The 18441-nt window shown below is 39.7% G+C and overlaps 1 protein-coding gene across 3 annotated transcripts; it reads right to left on the bottom strand.

Moving 5' to 3' along the window:
- Window positions 1–412: 412 nt before the first annotated feature.
- On the bottom strand, window positions 413–15723 carry MCUR1 (mitochondrial calcium uniporter regulator 1). Of its 3 annotated transcripts, none has more exons than XM_056484139.1 (9): window positions 15221–15723; window positions 13965–14075; window positions 12433–12536; window positions 10411–10512; window positions 9671–9712; window positions 7984–8055; window positions 4473–4526; window positions 3173–3287; window positions 413–1715 (listed from the first exon to the last, which is right to left on the bottom strand). In XM_056484139.1, the coding sequence occupies exons 1-9, from the start codon at window positions 15498–15500 to the stop codon at window positions 1633–1635; spliced, it is 963 nt and encodes a 320-aa protein (XP_056340114.1). In that variant the 5' UTR covers window positions 15501–15723; the 3' UTR covers window positions 413–1632. The 3 variants fall into 3 exon arrangements, with proteins under 3 accessions (XP_056340114.1, XP_056340115.1, XP_056340116.1); XM_056484140.1 differs by having other exon boundaries at window positions 413–1877; window positions 15221–15721; XM_056484141.1 differs by lacking the exon at window positions 15221–15723 and adding an exon at window positions 15113–15174 and having other exon boundaries at window positions 413–1877.
- Window positions 15724–18441: the final 2718 nt, after the last annotated feature.

The raw sequence follows: 18441 nt of genomic DNA, 5'->3' as shown, positions 1-18441 counted from the left end.
TTTAGCAACTATTTGTCAGATGCACAAGCCTGCAAGTCAACATGTACCGATTCCATGGACATATATAGAACCATCTGCCTTGTGAAGATAAGACCAACAGCAAAGTCATTCTAAAAACTGAATTGTTGCTTGTCTAATTTGAGAAGGTGTCAAATCCTGTAACTTGGTGTAAAAAAAAAAAAAAAAAAAAAAAAAAGTTAATTTCTTGAGTATAAATTAATTCATTTAGAGGGCCTGTAAAGTTAGTCTACAATAATAATTTTCCTTATGCTATCCCTCTTCAGTGTCTTGGAGGGGCTGTTGCTTTTGCAAATTCTTACTTTAAAAGAATTGCTATGAGCAGTGACTTACCTTCAACCAAAGAGACCATTTTCAAATCAAAAAGTTGCTTTTATAATGAAAACACATCATATTCTATGAAATATTCAAAATTCTTTATTTCAGGCCAGTATAGTATTGTTACAGGCATCCATCTCTTCCTCTGAACTTGCACATGATCAAAGTTGGCACTTCCAACCACAAAAATGTGAAATGGTTATTACAGTACAGGCACAAAGTAGCCAAAAAAGCTTTACTTTCATTAAGCAAAGCCATTATTGTGCTCTAACAGCATTTATCACCAGTGCATGAACTGAGCTCCCCTCCTAAGAGCAAGCAAGAAAGGGAAATTTCCCTTAAGTGAAGGAACACAGACAGCAGCTCTGCTACTAAAACACTAATTTTAATATAGTCAGTGGAAGAATGACAGATACCTGGATACACTGGACATCTTTCTTCACTGCTTTCAGTGGCACTTCCTGATTCATGTAGGTTTAACATCTTTACAGGTGTCCACTGCTACTTCAATTATTATAATCACTATCAGTGTTCCACATTTGAAGAATCAACATGATTTTTTTAAGAAATGAAACAATAAAGCCCCCAGAAGACTGTTGGTACTGCAGTTCTCTTGACTAAGAGCCTGCTTCATAACTACAATTTAAAATCTCTTTCCTATTCAGAAGCATCAGTTCCCTTTCATCAAGAAGGCAGCACCTGAGACACTTTGTATCACCTAACTAGAAATGAACACAACCAGTGCACGTCACTGCATTTCCAACTTCCAGTTACAATGGTAAGGTAAGCAATTAGCATATGGAATGAGTATCAGATACTTGCGTGCACCAAAGGCAAGTTAGTCACAAGAATCTCTACAAATACCTTACAAACAAAACTAGCAGCAAACACCGCTATCTTTACACAGGACTCGTTCATGAACACAACTGATTGGGCAGCCATCTGGAAAACAAGCTGATAGCTGTGTTACAAAAATAGCCAAACAAATATTTGATCATAGTGACTGTACAAACAAGTGTTAGAGGGAGAGAAGTAAGCATGATTCAGTCAGCAGAAACTCCACTTATACAAGAGTGCCTCCCAAGCCACAGAACACGTAGCTTCAGTTTTACACTAATAATAAATACTTCAGTCCAATACATGCAACTGAGTCTGACCAAGGTGTCTAAGCAGGCAATGGAACATAACTCCATTGGTTTTCTCCACAGCATGCAGGCCCACTCCACTGGCAGAAATGCTTGGCAGCAGCAGGTGCCCTGCAGCTCAGAACGGAGGGAGACGGCAGAAGTGATTCCATCAGAGGTAAGGTTCAACGTATGCAAGGTATGCGCACAGTTTGTTTTTAGGCACATCTTTGGTTACATTCTCAACACAGTCTGCTTTATAAAATAATAAATAAAACAGTCAAGATTTGGTTAAAATCCAGGTAAAGATTAAAAACTTCTTTTTTTTCAGGCAAACAAGTTCCTTTAAATTTGTGTTTTGTTATATCCATAAACGATAAAATCCCAGTGCTACAGTAAGGCATGTAAATACTGAACCTGAAAGAAAATAAAGATGGGGAAGAAAATTGCATTAATATTGACATTAAATAACATTAAATCAATAGCTCTTGAAACATCTCTTCAGAAAGCTCTGTACACATCTTACTACAATACTAAAAGTTCGACGACTGCCCCACTCCCATGTGACAGATTAAGCTTTTCATTTACAACAAACCATTTCAAGGTAGGAAGAGTATAAAAATGATAAATAAGAAGGAGAGAAAAAAATAAAAGCTGGAAAACTATCAAAAGGCTGAAAGAAACCCTTACTTGCTTACCATTCCAAAAAGATCAATACAGCAAGTTACAGATATAAAAGGAGGAAATAAATAATGGGATTAATAAAACACAGTCAAGTATACAGCAATCAAATGAATGAAAGCCATTTTTAACAAGGCTTATCAGCTTTACATTTTTAAAATTTCTACTTAAATTTTTACTTCAAGACATACACATAAAATACTTCTGCCTTTTTTATGCAGCGGAAGCACTTCAAACACAATGCAAATTATTTAAAATTATTTTTTTTTCCATGCAGAGTTCAATTTGTTTTTGAGTAGGAATGGAAGGGAAAAGAATTTCCTCTCATTTTAGTAAAACATCTTTTATTTTCCATTTTATTGGTTCTCTCTAAACGATATGTCTGAAATACAGTACTATTAGGCTGAAGTGATTGTACTTTTGACAAAATCCACTGTGAAAAAATAAACAGAAAAACTAAATCAGAATAATTTTCTACTGCAAGCCTCATTCAGTAGTACTGCATAGTCAGTAGTAAAATGTCAAAATGTTAAAGTTACCCAGGGCGGTAACGTAGGCACACATATACAGTATCTTCTCTAAGCACTTGTGTAAATATGGAATTTTAAGGAATATGTGGCCTAGAACAGTCAGAAAAACTGAAATATTCCTTTTTGCACTTAGATCTCCATCAGCTGGATGAAGAAATCCTGGTAATGGATGCAGCAGGCTGCTTACATAAATTAAGTTAGGCACTGAAGAACTTTTTTGTCCTTGTTAACAGGCAGTCTTTTAGATTTCTCACACATATTGTTATTAACAGTATAAAGGACAAAAGCCTGAAAAAAGCCCATGCAAAATAAAGTTGTGAATCATAGGAAATTTCTTCTGGGTTAAGTACAGAAATAAGGCTGCTAACCTTGCCTATGATTATTTCAAGTTTTTTGGTTTTTTTTAACAGGGCCTTTACAAATGTAGCCAATTTAGAGTTTGCCAAACATTTAACAATGTTTGGCTGTTTCACCATGAGAGACAACCACCAGATTCCTTACCTGCTAAGTATTTAATATTGTCAAGTTTGTGTGTTTCAAGCATTGTTTTCAGATCTGCAACTTCTGTGTCTATTTTTCTGTCTGTTTGGGTCAGAGCTCGGTCTTGTTGTGCGTGCTAAAAAGCAAAGCAACAAAATTATGCAATTTGAACTCTTCCTAGTTTATTTAGAAATTTAGACATCCCTTCAAGTTGTATTTTTGCTTCCTCCTTAAATGCATGTTAATTCGCATTCTTACAGAAGTTACAGAATATTCTGAGTTGGAAGGGATCCACAAGGATCTTAAGTCCAACTCAGCAGTGTCCTGTACACGGATGGACAGGATGGCCTGTACAAGCTTGGTGTTATTAGCATCATGCTCTAACCAACTGAGCTAATACAGGCCTTATTCAAAGAGAACAAGTTCCTTCTTAGCTGATTATATCCAGGAAATTGAATAATTTGGTGAACTCAGGAAATTTATGTGATTACATGTTCTTAACAAGTAACCTAGAAACTGGCAGAACTGGATGCCTTCTTATCTCAATCTAACAGCATAAACATTAACTAAAATCTGTCATTCAGCCCACTGACTAAAGTCACTGCTCAATTGTAAGAGCTACTGAGAAGCCTAAGAGCCTCTTGTGACAAAGTCACACTGGAGCAGGGAGATTTATAGATCATTAGAAATACTGAGGATTGGTCTTCTGTTGTAGAAAAACATGTATTTGTCTTGCAATGAGTTTTACCACAAAATCAGCTACAAATTCAGAATTTGATTATGACAGAAGACAGGACTTCTGCTAAAAATATTGGATAGAATTATTACTCAGAAGAGACTGAAAAATCCAACTTGTAAACTAAGAACAGCAGGTGCTGAGTTGCTGATATTTTCAAATCAGCACTACTGAAACATTGTGAATCAGTTAATGATTTACTTCTAGATGACTTCCTAGGGATAATTCCCTAAACTACAGGAAAAAAACAAAGATAAGCAGTAGTTCTTGATAAAAACCTCCTCTGAAACGAAGGCAAATCAGTCTAGCAATAAGTTTCTCTCTAAACATGGGGGAAAGAATTAATTTCATATTGTGAGTGGAATTTCATCCACAGAAAATACTACATTCATGAGGTTTCAAAACAAAGACTGAACAGCTCATATATACATGCAGAGGGTCTAATAACATATATGAAAGCCGTTTTATTCCATAGACACTTAAGTTAAAGTGCATAAGGGCATCACCAAGTCCAAAAAGGATACAAGGTCTATAACACAAGTACAAAAAGATTTGCTGTGTAATAATCAGCTACTAAGTTCTTACCAATTCCACTATTTCTGTCCTCATTTCAAGTAGTTTTCTTTCATTAAGTGAATACTAGAAAGGGAAAAAAAAAAAATTAAACATGATACTGTCCTTAAACTTAATTTCCCTTTTTTTCCCCACTTAAAAGCATGTTTCTTTGTTTTACATAGAACACATAATCTGGACAACAGTATTGTCTGACAGCACTTGGAAGACAGCATTGTAGGGTACCTGCTGTCCTTTTGAAAAGCACACTTCAGAAATGTGAAGTGCAACAAGTTCTTCAGACACTCACCTTCCACAAAAACTGCATATATTCCTAAGCAGCTGGAAGAGAGGCAGGCAGATTTGCATTTCTGAAAAGCAAAGACCTATGCCTCTAAACAGTAACTCTGGAACAGTTGACTAATCCTCTGAGCATACAAGCACAACCAAGCTGAACCATCTGCTGCCTTCAGGAAGGGGAGAACATTTAAATCACATCAAACTCAGCCATCGACGAAATGTTTAGCCAGCACTGTATGCACCCACAATTTGAATTGTTCTGACCTCTGTAATTTCATGGTATATTTGTTAAAAACAGAACATTTGTATCACACATGAAGCCTTTAGATTGTGGATCATCAGAAGTTGTGGCTTATTTTTAGGTCACGGCTGTTTGGGTTCAAGAAAAAGTTAAATCCAAAATAAGGAAGCATACTTTTTAAAGCAGGTTACCTTTTTTACTCATGAAGAGGCTTGATTTACCTTGACACCTATAATGGTTCCTGCCCCACTCTTAGAGCAGTTAAATTATTCACAGAAAACTGATAAAGCAACAGTTTCCAGTGAAGAGTACTAAGGTCATCAGGCACCCATCTCAGAATCCTGAGTTAAACAGCAATAACCTTATCTATTGACATTCCCACGTGAAAGTCACCTTATTTTTCCTTCACTTTGGAAACTTATTTAATTTTAACATTAAAATCAGATTAATCTATATAAATGCCTCAGAACTGAGAAATATTCCTTAAAGATCTAGAGCTTTGTTTGGACTTCTGACTGATCTCAAGTTGAAGTTAAAAGACAGCAGGCTCCTACAAATGTAGAAAATTACATAAAGACAAATAACAGCATGTCTATAATTGATGGAGTCACCAGATTCTGCAAAACGAAGACAGAGATTAAAAAAAAAAATCAGACATTTTATATAAATCTCCATTTTTGATAGTGTCAAAATGGCAGAATATTTATAAAATAATCTAATCAAAATTGTGTTTCAGTAGAAATGCAAGAATTGGACCTCACATTGAGGAATTGATCACTATCAAAAGAACTATGAGAATTAAAATAACTTTATGGACTGAAATAGTTAATCTGTTTTACTCTAAATAGACGCAGTTAGCCAAATACACATCTTCTGAATGATTTATATTCTACAAGCTTCTTTCTGGGTGTTTGGTTTTGTGTTTAGAACTCTCTAGGCCAGACTTAAGGATTTTACTCTTAGGTTTAAGACAGTGAAATTGGTCTTTTACTGCAAGCCATCATCACGTCTGTAACAGCATAAACAACCAAGAAGGAAGGACAAGGCTAAACCTCCTGCTCTGAAATTAAACAGGGAGATTTCCCCTAAAGTCCATGTTTTTCACAGTGCAGGAAAAATTCAATTTTGTCAGATACATCTTGAGGTTTTTAACAGCAAGCTTAGAGGCACTATGATCCATGAACGCATGAATATATACAAGTTTTTGTACTGTACATCAGGTTTTAAAATCACATCTGTACACTGAAGGCATAAATCACAAAATAAAGAGATGTGCACTAAGCAATGTAGGATTCTCTGAGAAATAAATAATATGAATAATATAAATAAATAATATAAAATAATAAACAATAAAAAATATAAAGCATTTAGAATTTGAATTAAAGATTGCCAATATCAGCGTAGGCAAACGAAGAAATTCTCTTTCAGCACTTATTCTATGTAAGACTGAAGGACAAGAACATTTTACTTATTGCTTCAAGTTAAAACAATTAAAACTTTGGACATTTTTCTTCTGAAAAATAACTAAGTAAGAATGCACACTAACCTTCAATTATCGTTAGTTTTTTTTTCCTCAGAAAGCTGGATATTCAGTCCTTAGTCACATTATAGTTGAAGTAAATATAACAATGATGCTGTGCCTACTATAGAAAATACTGGATTACATCTTTCCCCCAGCTCAGCATATGTGCTACAACCTGCTCCCCATTCAGCTGCCCTTTTCCTCTTCTGTGCATGCATTGCAGAGCTGGCAATTAAATGGTGGGGTGGGGGGAGGGGAAAAAAAAAGGGCAGCTTCCATAGAAAATATGAAATTACAGTTGTAGTTACGGACTACAAAGTTGGTCAACTTTTTTAAGAGAAAGTTGACATGCACAGTTTGCCTTTCCTGGGAGGCAAAATAAAGTTGTGTTCTACACAAAAGACCAAAGTCCAGATTCCATGATCCTACATCAATACACTAGAAAACATTGCTGCCTAATCTATAACTGCTGCCACGGTTTCATGTAAGTTTTGTACGCCCAAATTATTGCAAAGCTTATCATATACACAGTGACTACATTTCATATGATGTTTTTAAAAACATTAGCTTGAAGTACTAACCTTTAAACAAGAAGTCTACCTGCTCAAATTGTACTTTATTCAAGAATCTACCATGGCTAACAGATTGTTAGTCGTTATACGGAGTCACCAACACAGCTGTAACCTAAACTAATCACTCTGAAAACTTCTAGGGGCACACACAAGATAAATGATATCTACTTGAACAGTTCTTATTGCTGGTATTGAAGGTAAGTATTATACCTTTATAACACACTTGGGAAAAAGACTGAGAAAAAAGAATTTAGAAAAAAGTCATTAAAAGATCCTTCAATTTAGAAGATGCCATTTCATTGAGATCCTAAAAGCTACTGAAAAAAAATCTATGAGAACAGAACTCTAGAGTACTATGCATAATGCAAAAACTCATTAATCTTCTAATTTTACATCTACATTACCCTAATTTAAGATTACATCAATTCTGCCCTACCAGGTGTTTCAAACCACAAAAACAAAACGAATTAGGATAACTTACAGTTTAAAAAAAAAATCCAACTAGTTCCACAATAGGTATTTTCTGACTAACTAGATACACAGAAATGAAACATCTTCAATGATGATTCAATAAAATGTGTAAACAATACTAAGTGTGTAAACTGAGAAAGAGATATAAAATAGAAAATTCTCTAGGCAGCTGGTCAGCATATTAGATTAAATATCTAATATATTTAAGTGTAATGTGTTAATCCTGATAGCAAAACAAGACCAAAACAGGTAAAACATACAGACCCAAACATGGCACCTTGGATATACCAGCATAAGGATGAGTAACTTGGGTTAACACCACCTTGAAGCTGAGTGATACTTTAGGTTAGTATGAAAATGCTTTTTGGGTAAGATGCTCTTACCCAAATTTGGAGATTACTCAGTGTTGAGATGTTTCTAAAAGTAACCAAAACTTACCAGTTCTTTTACTCTGCTCTTTTCCAGGTTTAGGTTTAACTTGTTATCTGCACGAACTTTGGTAATTTCATCCTAATGGGAAAAATTTTCTGTTTTATCATAAGCAGAAAGAATTAAACATGTATCTTTATTTATATATCTCATGAACATGAGCTTCTCTCCAATTAGTGTATATAATTTTCAGAAGTATTAAGTATTTATTCTTCACCTGGGAAGTATGATATTCTATATTATGAATGTGATCTCAAAATCAAAAACTAAAAATTACTTTTAACCCTAAGAGTAGCACATAACTGAGACCATAACCTTCTCTAAATGCAGAGAATGTTCCATATACCCTGTAACTCTCCCTAATATCTAGAAACCCAGTCTGGCTACACCTGTAAGTTGGATTTCTTCCATGAAGCATTGCTGATGCTCAAAATAACATTCAAAGCAAGTTTCTCACCTTACAATGTAAAAGAAAATATGTTTCTAAAGACTACATCTAGAGTTTTCAGAAAAGTCAGGAAATGTTTACAGCATTTTTAAACACCTAACTTTTTAAAACTACCATTAAGTTGTATGCTTGCATTTGACTTTATCAATAGCTGTGAGTCCTGCTTTTCCTAGTGACAGCTGCCATTTTAGTGCAACCTCCTGGCAGGAATTCCAGCCAGCTGACAGTTTGTCACGTGGCAAACTGCTGATTACATGACTATGTGGGAGAAGCAAAAGACTACTGATGTTCTGGGAGATTCTACTGCTAGAACCAAGTAAGCATTTCTCAAGTAGGCCAATGCCAACTCATTAGGTTAGCTTTAACAATAATTAGACTCAATTTCTGTGTTTGAATTTTGAACTTTAATTGATTTTCTACTAGTTGTCATTTCAACAGAATACATTACAGTTTAATAAATAAAAAAATAGAATTTTTCCTTGAAGTTTTACATTGGGTCTTTTTGTATGAGCAAGCATATAACAATGTGCCCTTGTGAGAATTGAACTTATAGTTAAAAGTAAAATATAGAGACATCTAGCTTTTAAGAAAAGATGACTCAGATCCTTGATGCTCTATCAGTGGATTACACTAACTCATTTACATGCAACTAAAACCATAAAATAATTTACAATTAAAAAATTAGATGCCAAATGTATTTTAAAACAGAGTAAGCTTTCTATACAGAGCCTGTATTCTTGCAATGGTAATTTGCTCCCAAACAAATGGGACCAAACATAATGATCCTAAACTTGGTGGCCTTAAAAAGCCATTTAAAGACTGCTTTAAATTCTGGACAGGTAAGAGGTAAGTCTTCAGAGAAAAAGAAACAAAAAAACCATCAAGCCCCCACAATTAGTAAGTACTGTGATTTTAAATGTATGCTGCATCTTTAATGTACAGGCAGTTCTAAATGCAGAACTTCACTCAGCCTGAACCATGACATGGCAGCTACTTTCTGAATCTGAATTAAGGACATAAAAATATCTTCAGTTATATTTTGATTCACCTCTTGTACTAGTCAGTTTCCTGTCCCCATAAATGAGGTATGCATGAAAGTGCCATTGCTGCAGTGTACTGTCAATTTCAGGATCACATGTATCATAACAAACACAGCTCAGAAAATAAAATTCTGAAAGTAACACTTCTTATTTTTTCCAGCTAATTAGACAAGCGTTAATTTTAAATTATACTGGTATGGTATCTTACCATGACTTGCTTCTTTATCTGTTGGAGCTCAAGTTTTATTTTCTGTGAGAATACAAGAAAAATTTTAGACTTTACTACTGTATATAAACCCACACTATCTAGAAATTTACTGAATTTGCATGATCAGTAACAGTGACTATAATCCATAATATGAAAAGGCAGGCAAGCCAAGCACTATTCTATGTCCTCAGCACATGTACAGATGAATATACATGAAAGTTTACTCAGTACTGTGCCCTTCCAAACAACAGCACAAGGTAGAAATCAGCAATGTCCCATCCTAACACAGCCAGGAGCCCGCTGGCTGCTTTTGCCATGAGGGCTCATCACTGGTTCATGGTCCACCTGGTGTCCATCAGGTCTTCCCTGCCAAGCTGCTTTCCATTTGGTCACCCTCAGCCTGTCCTGGTGCCTCAGGATACTCCCCAGGGGCATGGCTGGGCATTTCCATTTCTTCAGCTTCATGTGATTCCTGTCATCCCATTTTCCCAGCTTGTTGATGTCCCCATGAACGGCAGCACAACTGCCTGGTGTATCAGCAGCTGCTCCCAGCTTTGGATCATCTGCAGACTTGCTCTCTGCTCTGCTCCATCAACAAGTTCAATAATGAAGGTGCCAAACCACCCCAGCCCCAGTCATCTCCTTGGGTACAAGATGCTTTTCTATATCATTATTAAAAAAACAAAACAAAACAAAACAACAAGCTCTAGAGTAGCACTTCCCAAGACAGTAATTTTTACCTCATTTTCTGAACGAAGTGCTGAAAATTCACTTTTTTCCAAAATAATCATGTCCTTTTTCACACCACCAATATGGGACATTACTTGCTGAAGTGCAACTTCCTTTAAAAGAAAGAAGAACCTCAGAACATATCACAACTATAATGCTTTTCCTAATCTGTGCCTACAAATATGAAAGACTATTTTGGTACACTGATATTTTTAATTCAGTAATTCCAGGTTGATTATCCAAGTTTCAGAAAGCAAGATAGAGGGACAGTGACAAAATAAGCAAGTTAGGCTCAAACGTTGGTAACATCTGACAAAATTGGCAGTGCTAACACAGATCAGAATAATTCAATTATTAGCCTAGGAAAAATTTGCTTCCAAGTCATCAAATTCTTAAGCTAGCAAAGGCATGAGGGAAAGCTGTCTCTGAGCCAAATGAGGAAAGCTGACCATCAGACCAAAATTTCTCAGTGCAGCCTTACTCGTCTGTAATTATCTCCTTTTTTGCCACTCCCTGCAAGGAAGACTCTGCCTCACTGCTCAAAATCACACACTGATGCTTTGAATTGCTTTTCTCAGTCCATTACACTGAACTGACAGAAGACAAACCAGAATTCTCTTCAAGGATGGAAAGGTCTGTAGACATTGTTCTAGATCTTACACTACTCACACATGCAAATAGGAACTACCTTCTCTACTAAAGATCTTCCTCTAAGAAGTAGTCCCTTACTTTTGGACTAAGACTCCTACAAATCTGACACAGCACTCTAACTTCAGTTTTGTCACAAAATGTGATTCTACCTTGAAGCATTTTATTTCTAAGTAGCATCTAAAGACATCTCTCCAGGCCATCTGACCACAAGACTGAAAAAAATGGGTCAGTGTTCTAGACATATTACAAAAAGCCTACAGAAGGAGTACTGCATGGACATCTCTTTTCTTACTCCTCAGTGTCTCCAGATTGCTCTTGTTCTCTCTTCTCCTCAGTGCACTCAGCAAACAGACCAGAATCTTTCATATTCTTTCTCCTCTTCATGCCTATACATATACACACATGTAAATCTGTTTTTCCCTAAGGTTTTATCTAGTCAAAGTAATATTTTGATAATAGGTCATCCACAACATTCCAAATCTTTCTTTCAATTCTTTATTCTCTTTCTGCAGAAGCCCTTGTGCAATCAAAGACTATAAGGAACTACAAATTTGTCATGTGGCCCAGTTGATGGCACGCACACTTCTTGAGCTGCCATACACGTTGCATCTTAATGGCAGAAAGTCACTTGTGGGCCAAATCTAACAGTCTCAGAAAACATCTACCATGAATAGCAGTATTAACTTCAAAACAAAACAACTTTCATTTAAAAATGCTAGGCACAGAAGGAGGCTGAGACTGCTGGTTGTAAAATACAACTAGCCATGTGAAAAAAGGACCCTTTAACGTGGCATTCCCTGAGTGCCTGTGGAACAAATTCAGCACAAGAGGAGGACTGTAGGTTTGCCTACAATCTAAAAGCTAGGAAGATTGGTTTGAAACCTTCCTAGATGGAAAGTGCCACAAAAGTGTCCCACTTTTTAAAGAGACACGTTTCTGCCAAGACTGTTACACTACAAGAGACAGCAGCGGCTGTTTTCTCACTTTCGAGATAGCAGCCTGGTTACTATGTACTTCCTTGTTACAAGTCTACAAAAGAATACATGCAGAAATTCAAATCCATGCACTGAATACCTCTTATGCCTGTCTAAGCCTTCTCAGTAACTCTGTGTCACGTTACTGTAAGGCTGAAACTAAAAAACTACTTGCGGTTGGCACACCAACCCACGAGACTAAAATCTCAAGTCCATCACAACACTTTGGTAACTATCTGATAAACTCAAGACAAAATGAACCAGTCAACAAATATAGAGGAATGCTTGCTTTTCACCTTCAAACTTTTAAAATGCACTGTTGAAGAGTAATAAATAGCAACACATATTTCATTAGCAGGCATACAAGGCTTTAATTTACTTTAACCCCATCATTGCCACTGATCTAACCTGCTGTACTTTGGTGACCATGTCCTTGTAAATCATATCCAGGTTGGTGTTCATGATTTTCACTAATGCAGATACAATGACCTCCGACTGCTGAGTAGTGAACCCTAAGCAAAACAAAAGGTGACATTCAGACAGACATCCAAATATGGACAGTTTACAGAAATGCACTTGCTGATACTCGGCACCAAATGACAATAAATGTCAGTTATGAAAGATAATAAAACACAGACCTCTTGATCCACCACTAACAAAAGAGCACAGTCAGTACCTCCATGTTCCCCCACCCCAGAACTGTCTCTGGAATAACACTGCATGTGTCAACATAATGACTGCTTCCACAGTACAACACTATTATACTATCAGCAGGATAACAGGGAGATTTCCAGAGTTATTGTGGAATGTCACCCCTTACATGTAGTTACTTCCATGAGCAAGAATTCTGACTCTGAAAAGCAGATACCTCATTATACTACGGAACTTCAGCGCCACTGAATACGTACAAAACTCAGCAACTAAAAACAAAGCCAACTGTCCTGATTTTAGACTGTTTGAACTCAATATATTGGAAACTGTAGGAAAACATTGTCCCTAAAAATACTGTCATCGTTTCCACCCTTAAAATGTAGAAGTAAAAATGTCACTAAGGAGAGTTAATCATTATGAAAAGAAACACTTGCAAAGGCAGGATTATTTCAAACTGACCAGCAGTTCAGCATCAGCAAGCACAGCTGAGAGCAAGTCACTTTCAGTAGCTGAGCTGATATAAAAGTTTACTACCACTAAAAAAGCTCCTCCCTCTCCCCTTATGACACTCCAGACACTCTGACCTGTGCTCACTTAATCAATCCAGCAGCTCATTAAATCAGTGTCTCAGAATACAAACAAGAAAAAGAGCTGGAGGGCTTCCTGAGAAGTTCCTGGAATGAGGAAAAAGAAGAAACCACCTGGTAGGGGAATAGGACTAGGACCTCTCTGTTTTAGGAATGGATACCTGTTACAAGTCACTTCAGCTGTACTGAGGGTTCACCTTAAGGTACCTCTCTCATTCAGCATTGAATCCAAAATAATATATTCCCTTATCTGTATTTTAGCATAATACTATTTTTAGAGTATTCTATACTCTATCCTAAAAGCTGCACTGTACAGAGTAGTCCATATTCCATCCAACTGTAACACACTGGTGCATATTCAAGGTGTAATATACTAAATATGAAGGAATCCAATTAATACATTTTAGGCCACTGCCTTGAAAATGCTGGGGTTTTTTTACTCTTAAAATTTCTTTTTTTCTTAGCACTTTTAACTACCAATAGGGTAAAAATTATTCCAAACTCAGTTATATAGCCTCACTGTTTCCTTTTTGAAGCCAAAGACAACCCTGTATGTCCCTACCTAGTGTATAGATAAGCCCCCAAAAAATCCATAAAAATCAAGGTGTAACACTGCATGTCAAAGAAAAGTGACAAACTTTGTAAACTAAAAATCCACTCACAAAAGCCATTAAAAATAGCTACTTGTTTCAAACAAATTACCATTTTCTTCCAAGAGGCATACCAGCGCATGAGTGTCAAAATAAAGCCTCCTATTTCCCAGTAAGGAAAGACTTTCTTTGCTTTGTAAAGGTGACACAGAGATGCTTACATCTGGAAAAAGAAGGAAAAAAAAAAGATAAACAAAACCAAAGTTACTTCTTAAAAAATTTTATCAACGTTTGCTTTCCAGGAGTTTTCACTTATTACAAAATAGTTTGTGTTGAGATTATCACAGCTTGCTTGGAAGTGAAAAGATATCTGATCAATAAGTTCTATGTGCAAGATCTGGAAAACAGGACACTACGCTACTGCTGCCCTTATGAGATGTTCTCCAGGAATACAACGTTTTGGGAAAAATCCCTCCAATTGACAGCATCCTGTATCTGCTCTTTTACCAGAATCACCTCAGCAGGTGGGACCTGTGAGCACTTCAAAGCTGGAGGGCTAAATCCACACACTGTCCCTTCTTTGTTAAATGGCACCGCTTGCCATTTAGGAAAAAAGTAATCACTCACAATTTGCCATTTACTATTTTTGGCAGAAAATACTTTCAACGCTGAAAGCCAATATAAAACAGTGCATTTTTTCCACTGGGATGTGTAGTGTAGTGTATAAACTATCCTGACAGAATGAACGTGAGGTGGGGCATGAGGTGAAGGGCTAAGAGGCAGAATCTGTGAATCACTTAGGCTGGAAAAGACCTTTGGGATCATCGAGTCCAACCTTTGACCGAACACCACGTTGTGAACCAGACTCTGGCACTGAGCCGCGTCCTTAAAACACCCCGAGGGATGGTGACTCCACCACCCCCTGGGCCCGGCCACAGTCCAGTCACCTTTTCTGCGACGAAATCTTTCCTATGTCCATCCTAAACTTCTCCCGACACAGCCTGAGGCTATGTCCTCTTATCCTGTCGCTGGCTGTCTCGGCGAAGAGGCCGAGCTGCACTTGCCAACACCCTCGTTTCGAGTAGTTGTAGAGAGTGATAAAATCCCCCCGACCTCCTTTTTCTGCAGGCTGAACACCCCCAGCTGCCCTCCGCTGCCGAACCTTCCCCATGCCTGGTGTCCGGACTCTCTGTGCCCTCAGGGCCGCCATCCCCACGGGCTCACCCCGAACCCTCAGGGCCGCCATCCCCCCGGGCTCACCCCGAACGCTCTGTGCCGCCATCCCCACGGGCTCACCCCGAACCCTCCGTGCTGCCATCCCCACGGGCTCACCCCGAACCCTCCGTGCTGCCATCCCCACGGGCTCACCCCGGACGCTCTGTGCCGCCATCCCCACGGGCTCACCCCGCTCCCCGCGCTGCCGCCGGTTCCCCCCGCCGCTACCGCCGCCCCTGCCCCATTCGGCGCCGCCGCCGGGGCCCGGTTGCGCTGCGGGCGGGCACCGCCAGTCGCCGAGGCAGCGGCGCGCGGGGGACGCGGGCGCGCGGCCGTCACGTGAGGCGCCGTCCGAGCCGAGCGGCCGCGGCCGCAGCAGCAGCAGCAGCAGCGCGCGCCCCCCGCCGCCCGCGGCCGCCTGCGCCCCGGCCATGGCCGCGCCGCCCGGTCCCGACGGCGGAAAAGGGGAGGGGAAGGAGGGAGGGAGGGAAACCGCTGCTGCCGCTGCTGCCGTCGCCACTAGTGGGATGCCATCGCCGCGCGCACGCCGCCCCGGCGGCTCACTTCCGCCACAGGCGCCGTCCCGCTTCCGCCTCCGGGACGCGGCCTAGCGCGGCAGGTGACGCCGCCAGCGACGGCGATTGATTCTACGGCTCACGGAGCGGCCACGGCGGGAAGAGCGGCGCGGGCGGGCCGGGGTCTGGCGGGGCGGTGCGGTGCAGACAGACGGACACTGCCCGGTCATAGGGCCATAAAGCCGTGTGATCATGGGATCAGGGCTGGAAGTGACCTTTGGGACCAGCTAGTCTGAAAGGAATGAGGGACTTGTCCTCACGAGCGAGCTGTGGATCTGCTGGTAGATAAAGCTAGATACTGAGAGATGAAAGGAGCAATGGGAAGAACCATAAATTCCATAAGGAATTCCACAAATTGACACAAGGAAGAGACAAAGGGAGGGGTTATACATTAGAAGGTGGTCTTAGGTATTAGGCTTTTCGGGGAGTCTAACTTCTCAAATACCTCAGCCAGTGGGAAAAGAGAGAGGGAAATGCAGCCTGGAATTTAGGATAAAAAGGAGACTGCATCCTCTAAAAATATGAGAGACCCCAGGGGAAATGCCCCATGACCTCTCCCTTTACTCGAATAAAATAACAGGACTCCTCTGTCTCCTTTTTGGACATAAACCTCTGGTGTTTGTGGATTAATTTTCCTGTCAAATCCTATCATCAGTGCAGCACTGCCACTGTAATCCCTGAACCACTAAACCCACTAAACCAGACAATTCAGACAGAACTTGTCACTTTGCAATGGGACTGAGATTTTGGGGCTTGAAGTTATTAACAAAGTAATGCCTGGGATTGGAGGGTCTGGAGCCTTAACCATTGAACAGGTGCCCTGAACACTAGAGTGGGTCGGGTGTGCTGTTTGTTTGGTTCTGCTAAAAATACAGGTTTCTCAGAAATACAGGAAAACAAGTTTTCTTCCTTATGTGCTGTTGTTAAGACACATTACTTAATATTTGGAGAAAATAGGAGAAGTTGGTTCATCCCACTGCCATTTTCTCCAGGCAGCACTTACTTCAGAGCAAGTTGATATTTTTTCCTGTTAGATACAAATTCACAGGAAAAAGCGTGCAACACCTCTTCTTCCTACTGGACTCAATAATTCTAGCAAATCAGCATGAAGATGGCATCATTTGGGTGTACCTATATAAATACAAAGGTAGGTGACCCACCATGGTGGCAGTGTCACTGCAGCTGAGACTGCACGTACACAAGGCCAGCAGCACCCTCCTCCAGCTGCTGTGGTAATGAAGCAGAACAGGAGAAGCCCTTGGTGTTTTTTACAAAATAAACTATAAATATTACTTCTGTGTATCGGAGAGGTATCACTATACTTGCAGACTGCATGAATAGCCATTTCTTAAAGCACTTGCAGTGTTGATGGTCAGGGACATCAGCAGGCTGGCTTGCACAGCCGTGTTTGTTTTCATTGTAAGTGAAAGCAGAAATATGTCTAATAAATTCACTGCATCTGCTTAGCTGTTCCTTGCACACTGCCTGGCAGTAGCACAGCACTAATTGCTGACATTTGTGAGTCTGCAGGCAGTTGTCTTTTCATTCTATGGATGATTCAGAAACTGGTGCAGTGTATTTTCTTTGATACTTTCTTCAATGATCCCTTTCAGATCCCTGCACTTGTTATGGCAATTGAAAGGCAAATACTAAAGTATCTCCTTTTATATCATCTGACAGTTTGCATTTTGCAGTTGTTTTTTGTGCCTGGACATGATGGCAGATAATGGGTGCAAGAAGTGCTGACCAGATGGAGGCTCCGACTGCCACTGGAGCCAGCCCATTCAGGGTCAGATGCACCCACACATGCTGGCTATCACACAGTGCCCCTTTTCATCTTTTCTGATGAAAGCAAAGTCTCTACCACGAGCTACAGAGGTCTCCTAGGGCAGATGACTCTCTATCTTTGTTTCAGAGATCAACATTTTAATTTTTTTTCCCTTTCCAGCATCATGTCACCAGGTTGAGAGGGATGATTCTCTCCCTCTACTCAGCTCTTGTGGAACCTGACCTGGAGTAGTACACCCAGCTCAGGGTCCCCAGTGGATGAAGGACATGCTGGAGTGAGTCCAGAGTAAAGTCATGAACATGATTAGGGAGCTGGAGAACCTCTTCTACAGGAGAACAGGGTGAAGGAATGGGATTGTTCACCCTAAAGAAGAGTTCCAAGGGAGAGCTTGTAGCACCTTCCAGTACCTAAAGGGGGCCCACGAGAAAGATGGGGAGACTAATTGCAAGGGCATGCAGTGGCAGGACAGGGAGGAATGACTTTAAACTTGAAAGAGATTTGATTTAGATTAGATATTAGTAAAAAATTCTTGACTGTGAAGGTGGTGAAGCATCGGAACAGGTTGCCCAGAGAGGCCATGGTTGCCCCATCCTTGTCAGTGCTCAAGGCCAGGCTGGGTGGAGCTTTGAGCAACCTGGAAGATGTTCCTGCCTGTGGCAGGGGGCTGGAGCCAGATGCTCTTTAAGGTGCCTTTGAATCTTCCATGATTCTATGATCGTCCACATTCTATTTTTTAACATGTTTGGGATTGTTGTGTACTACCAGCAGGTAGATTTCCTGTGTTCTGGAGGCACCTTCAGTAGGCTGCAGTAGCTTCAGAGTTATCCGTTTTGGTAACTGAGTATTGGGGCCTAATTTCTGTAAGAAAAGGCAGAAATGGTGCAATTCCAAGCCAGGAGAGTCAACAGGACAAAAAACTTTCTGCTATTTCATGATTATAAGTTGCTTAATGCTTGAGTTTAACCTACCCATTACCCCTTGGAAGCCGATAGATCCTGCTTAAAGACTAT

The sequence above is a fragment of the Oenanthe melanoleuca genome, chromosome 2 (assembly GCF_029582105.1).
Source record: "Oenanthe melanoleuca isolate GR-GAL-2019-014 chromosome 2, OMel1.0, whole genome shotgun sequence".
Taxonomy (NCBI): Eukaryota; Metazoa; Chordata; class Aves; order Passeriformes; family Muscicapidae; genus Oenanthe; species Oenanthe melanoleuca.
Note: the sequence above shows the minus strand (reverse complement) of the source record. Positions and strands in the feature narration are given on the sequence as shown.

What these genes read in the sequence shown, in the direction of transcription:
- MCUR1 (XM_056484139.1), bottom strand. Translation starts at nt 15,500, where the DNA reads ATGGCCGGGGCGCAGGCGGCCGCGGGCGGCGGGGGGCGCGCGCTGCTG. An exon ending in GGCGGCACAGAGCGTCCGGG is followed by an intron (nt 14,076 to 15,220) that starts GTGAGCCCGTGG and finishes TTCTTTTTCCAG; the next exon opens with ATGTAAGCATCTCTGTGTCA. An exon ending in CAATATTAAATACTTAGCAG is followed by an intron (nt 1,716 to 3,172) that starts GTAAGGAATCTG and finishes TATTTTATAAAG; the next exon opens with CAGACTGTGTTGAGAATGTA.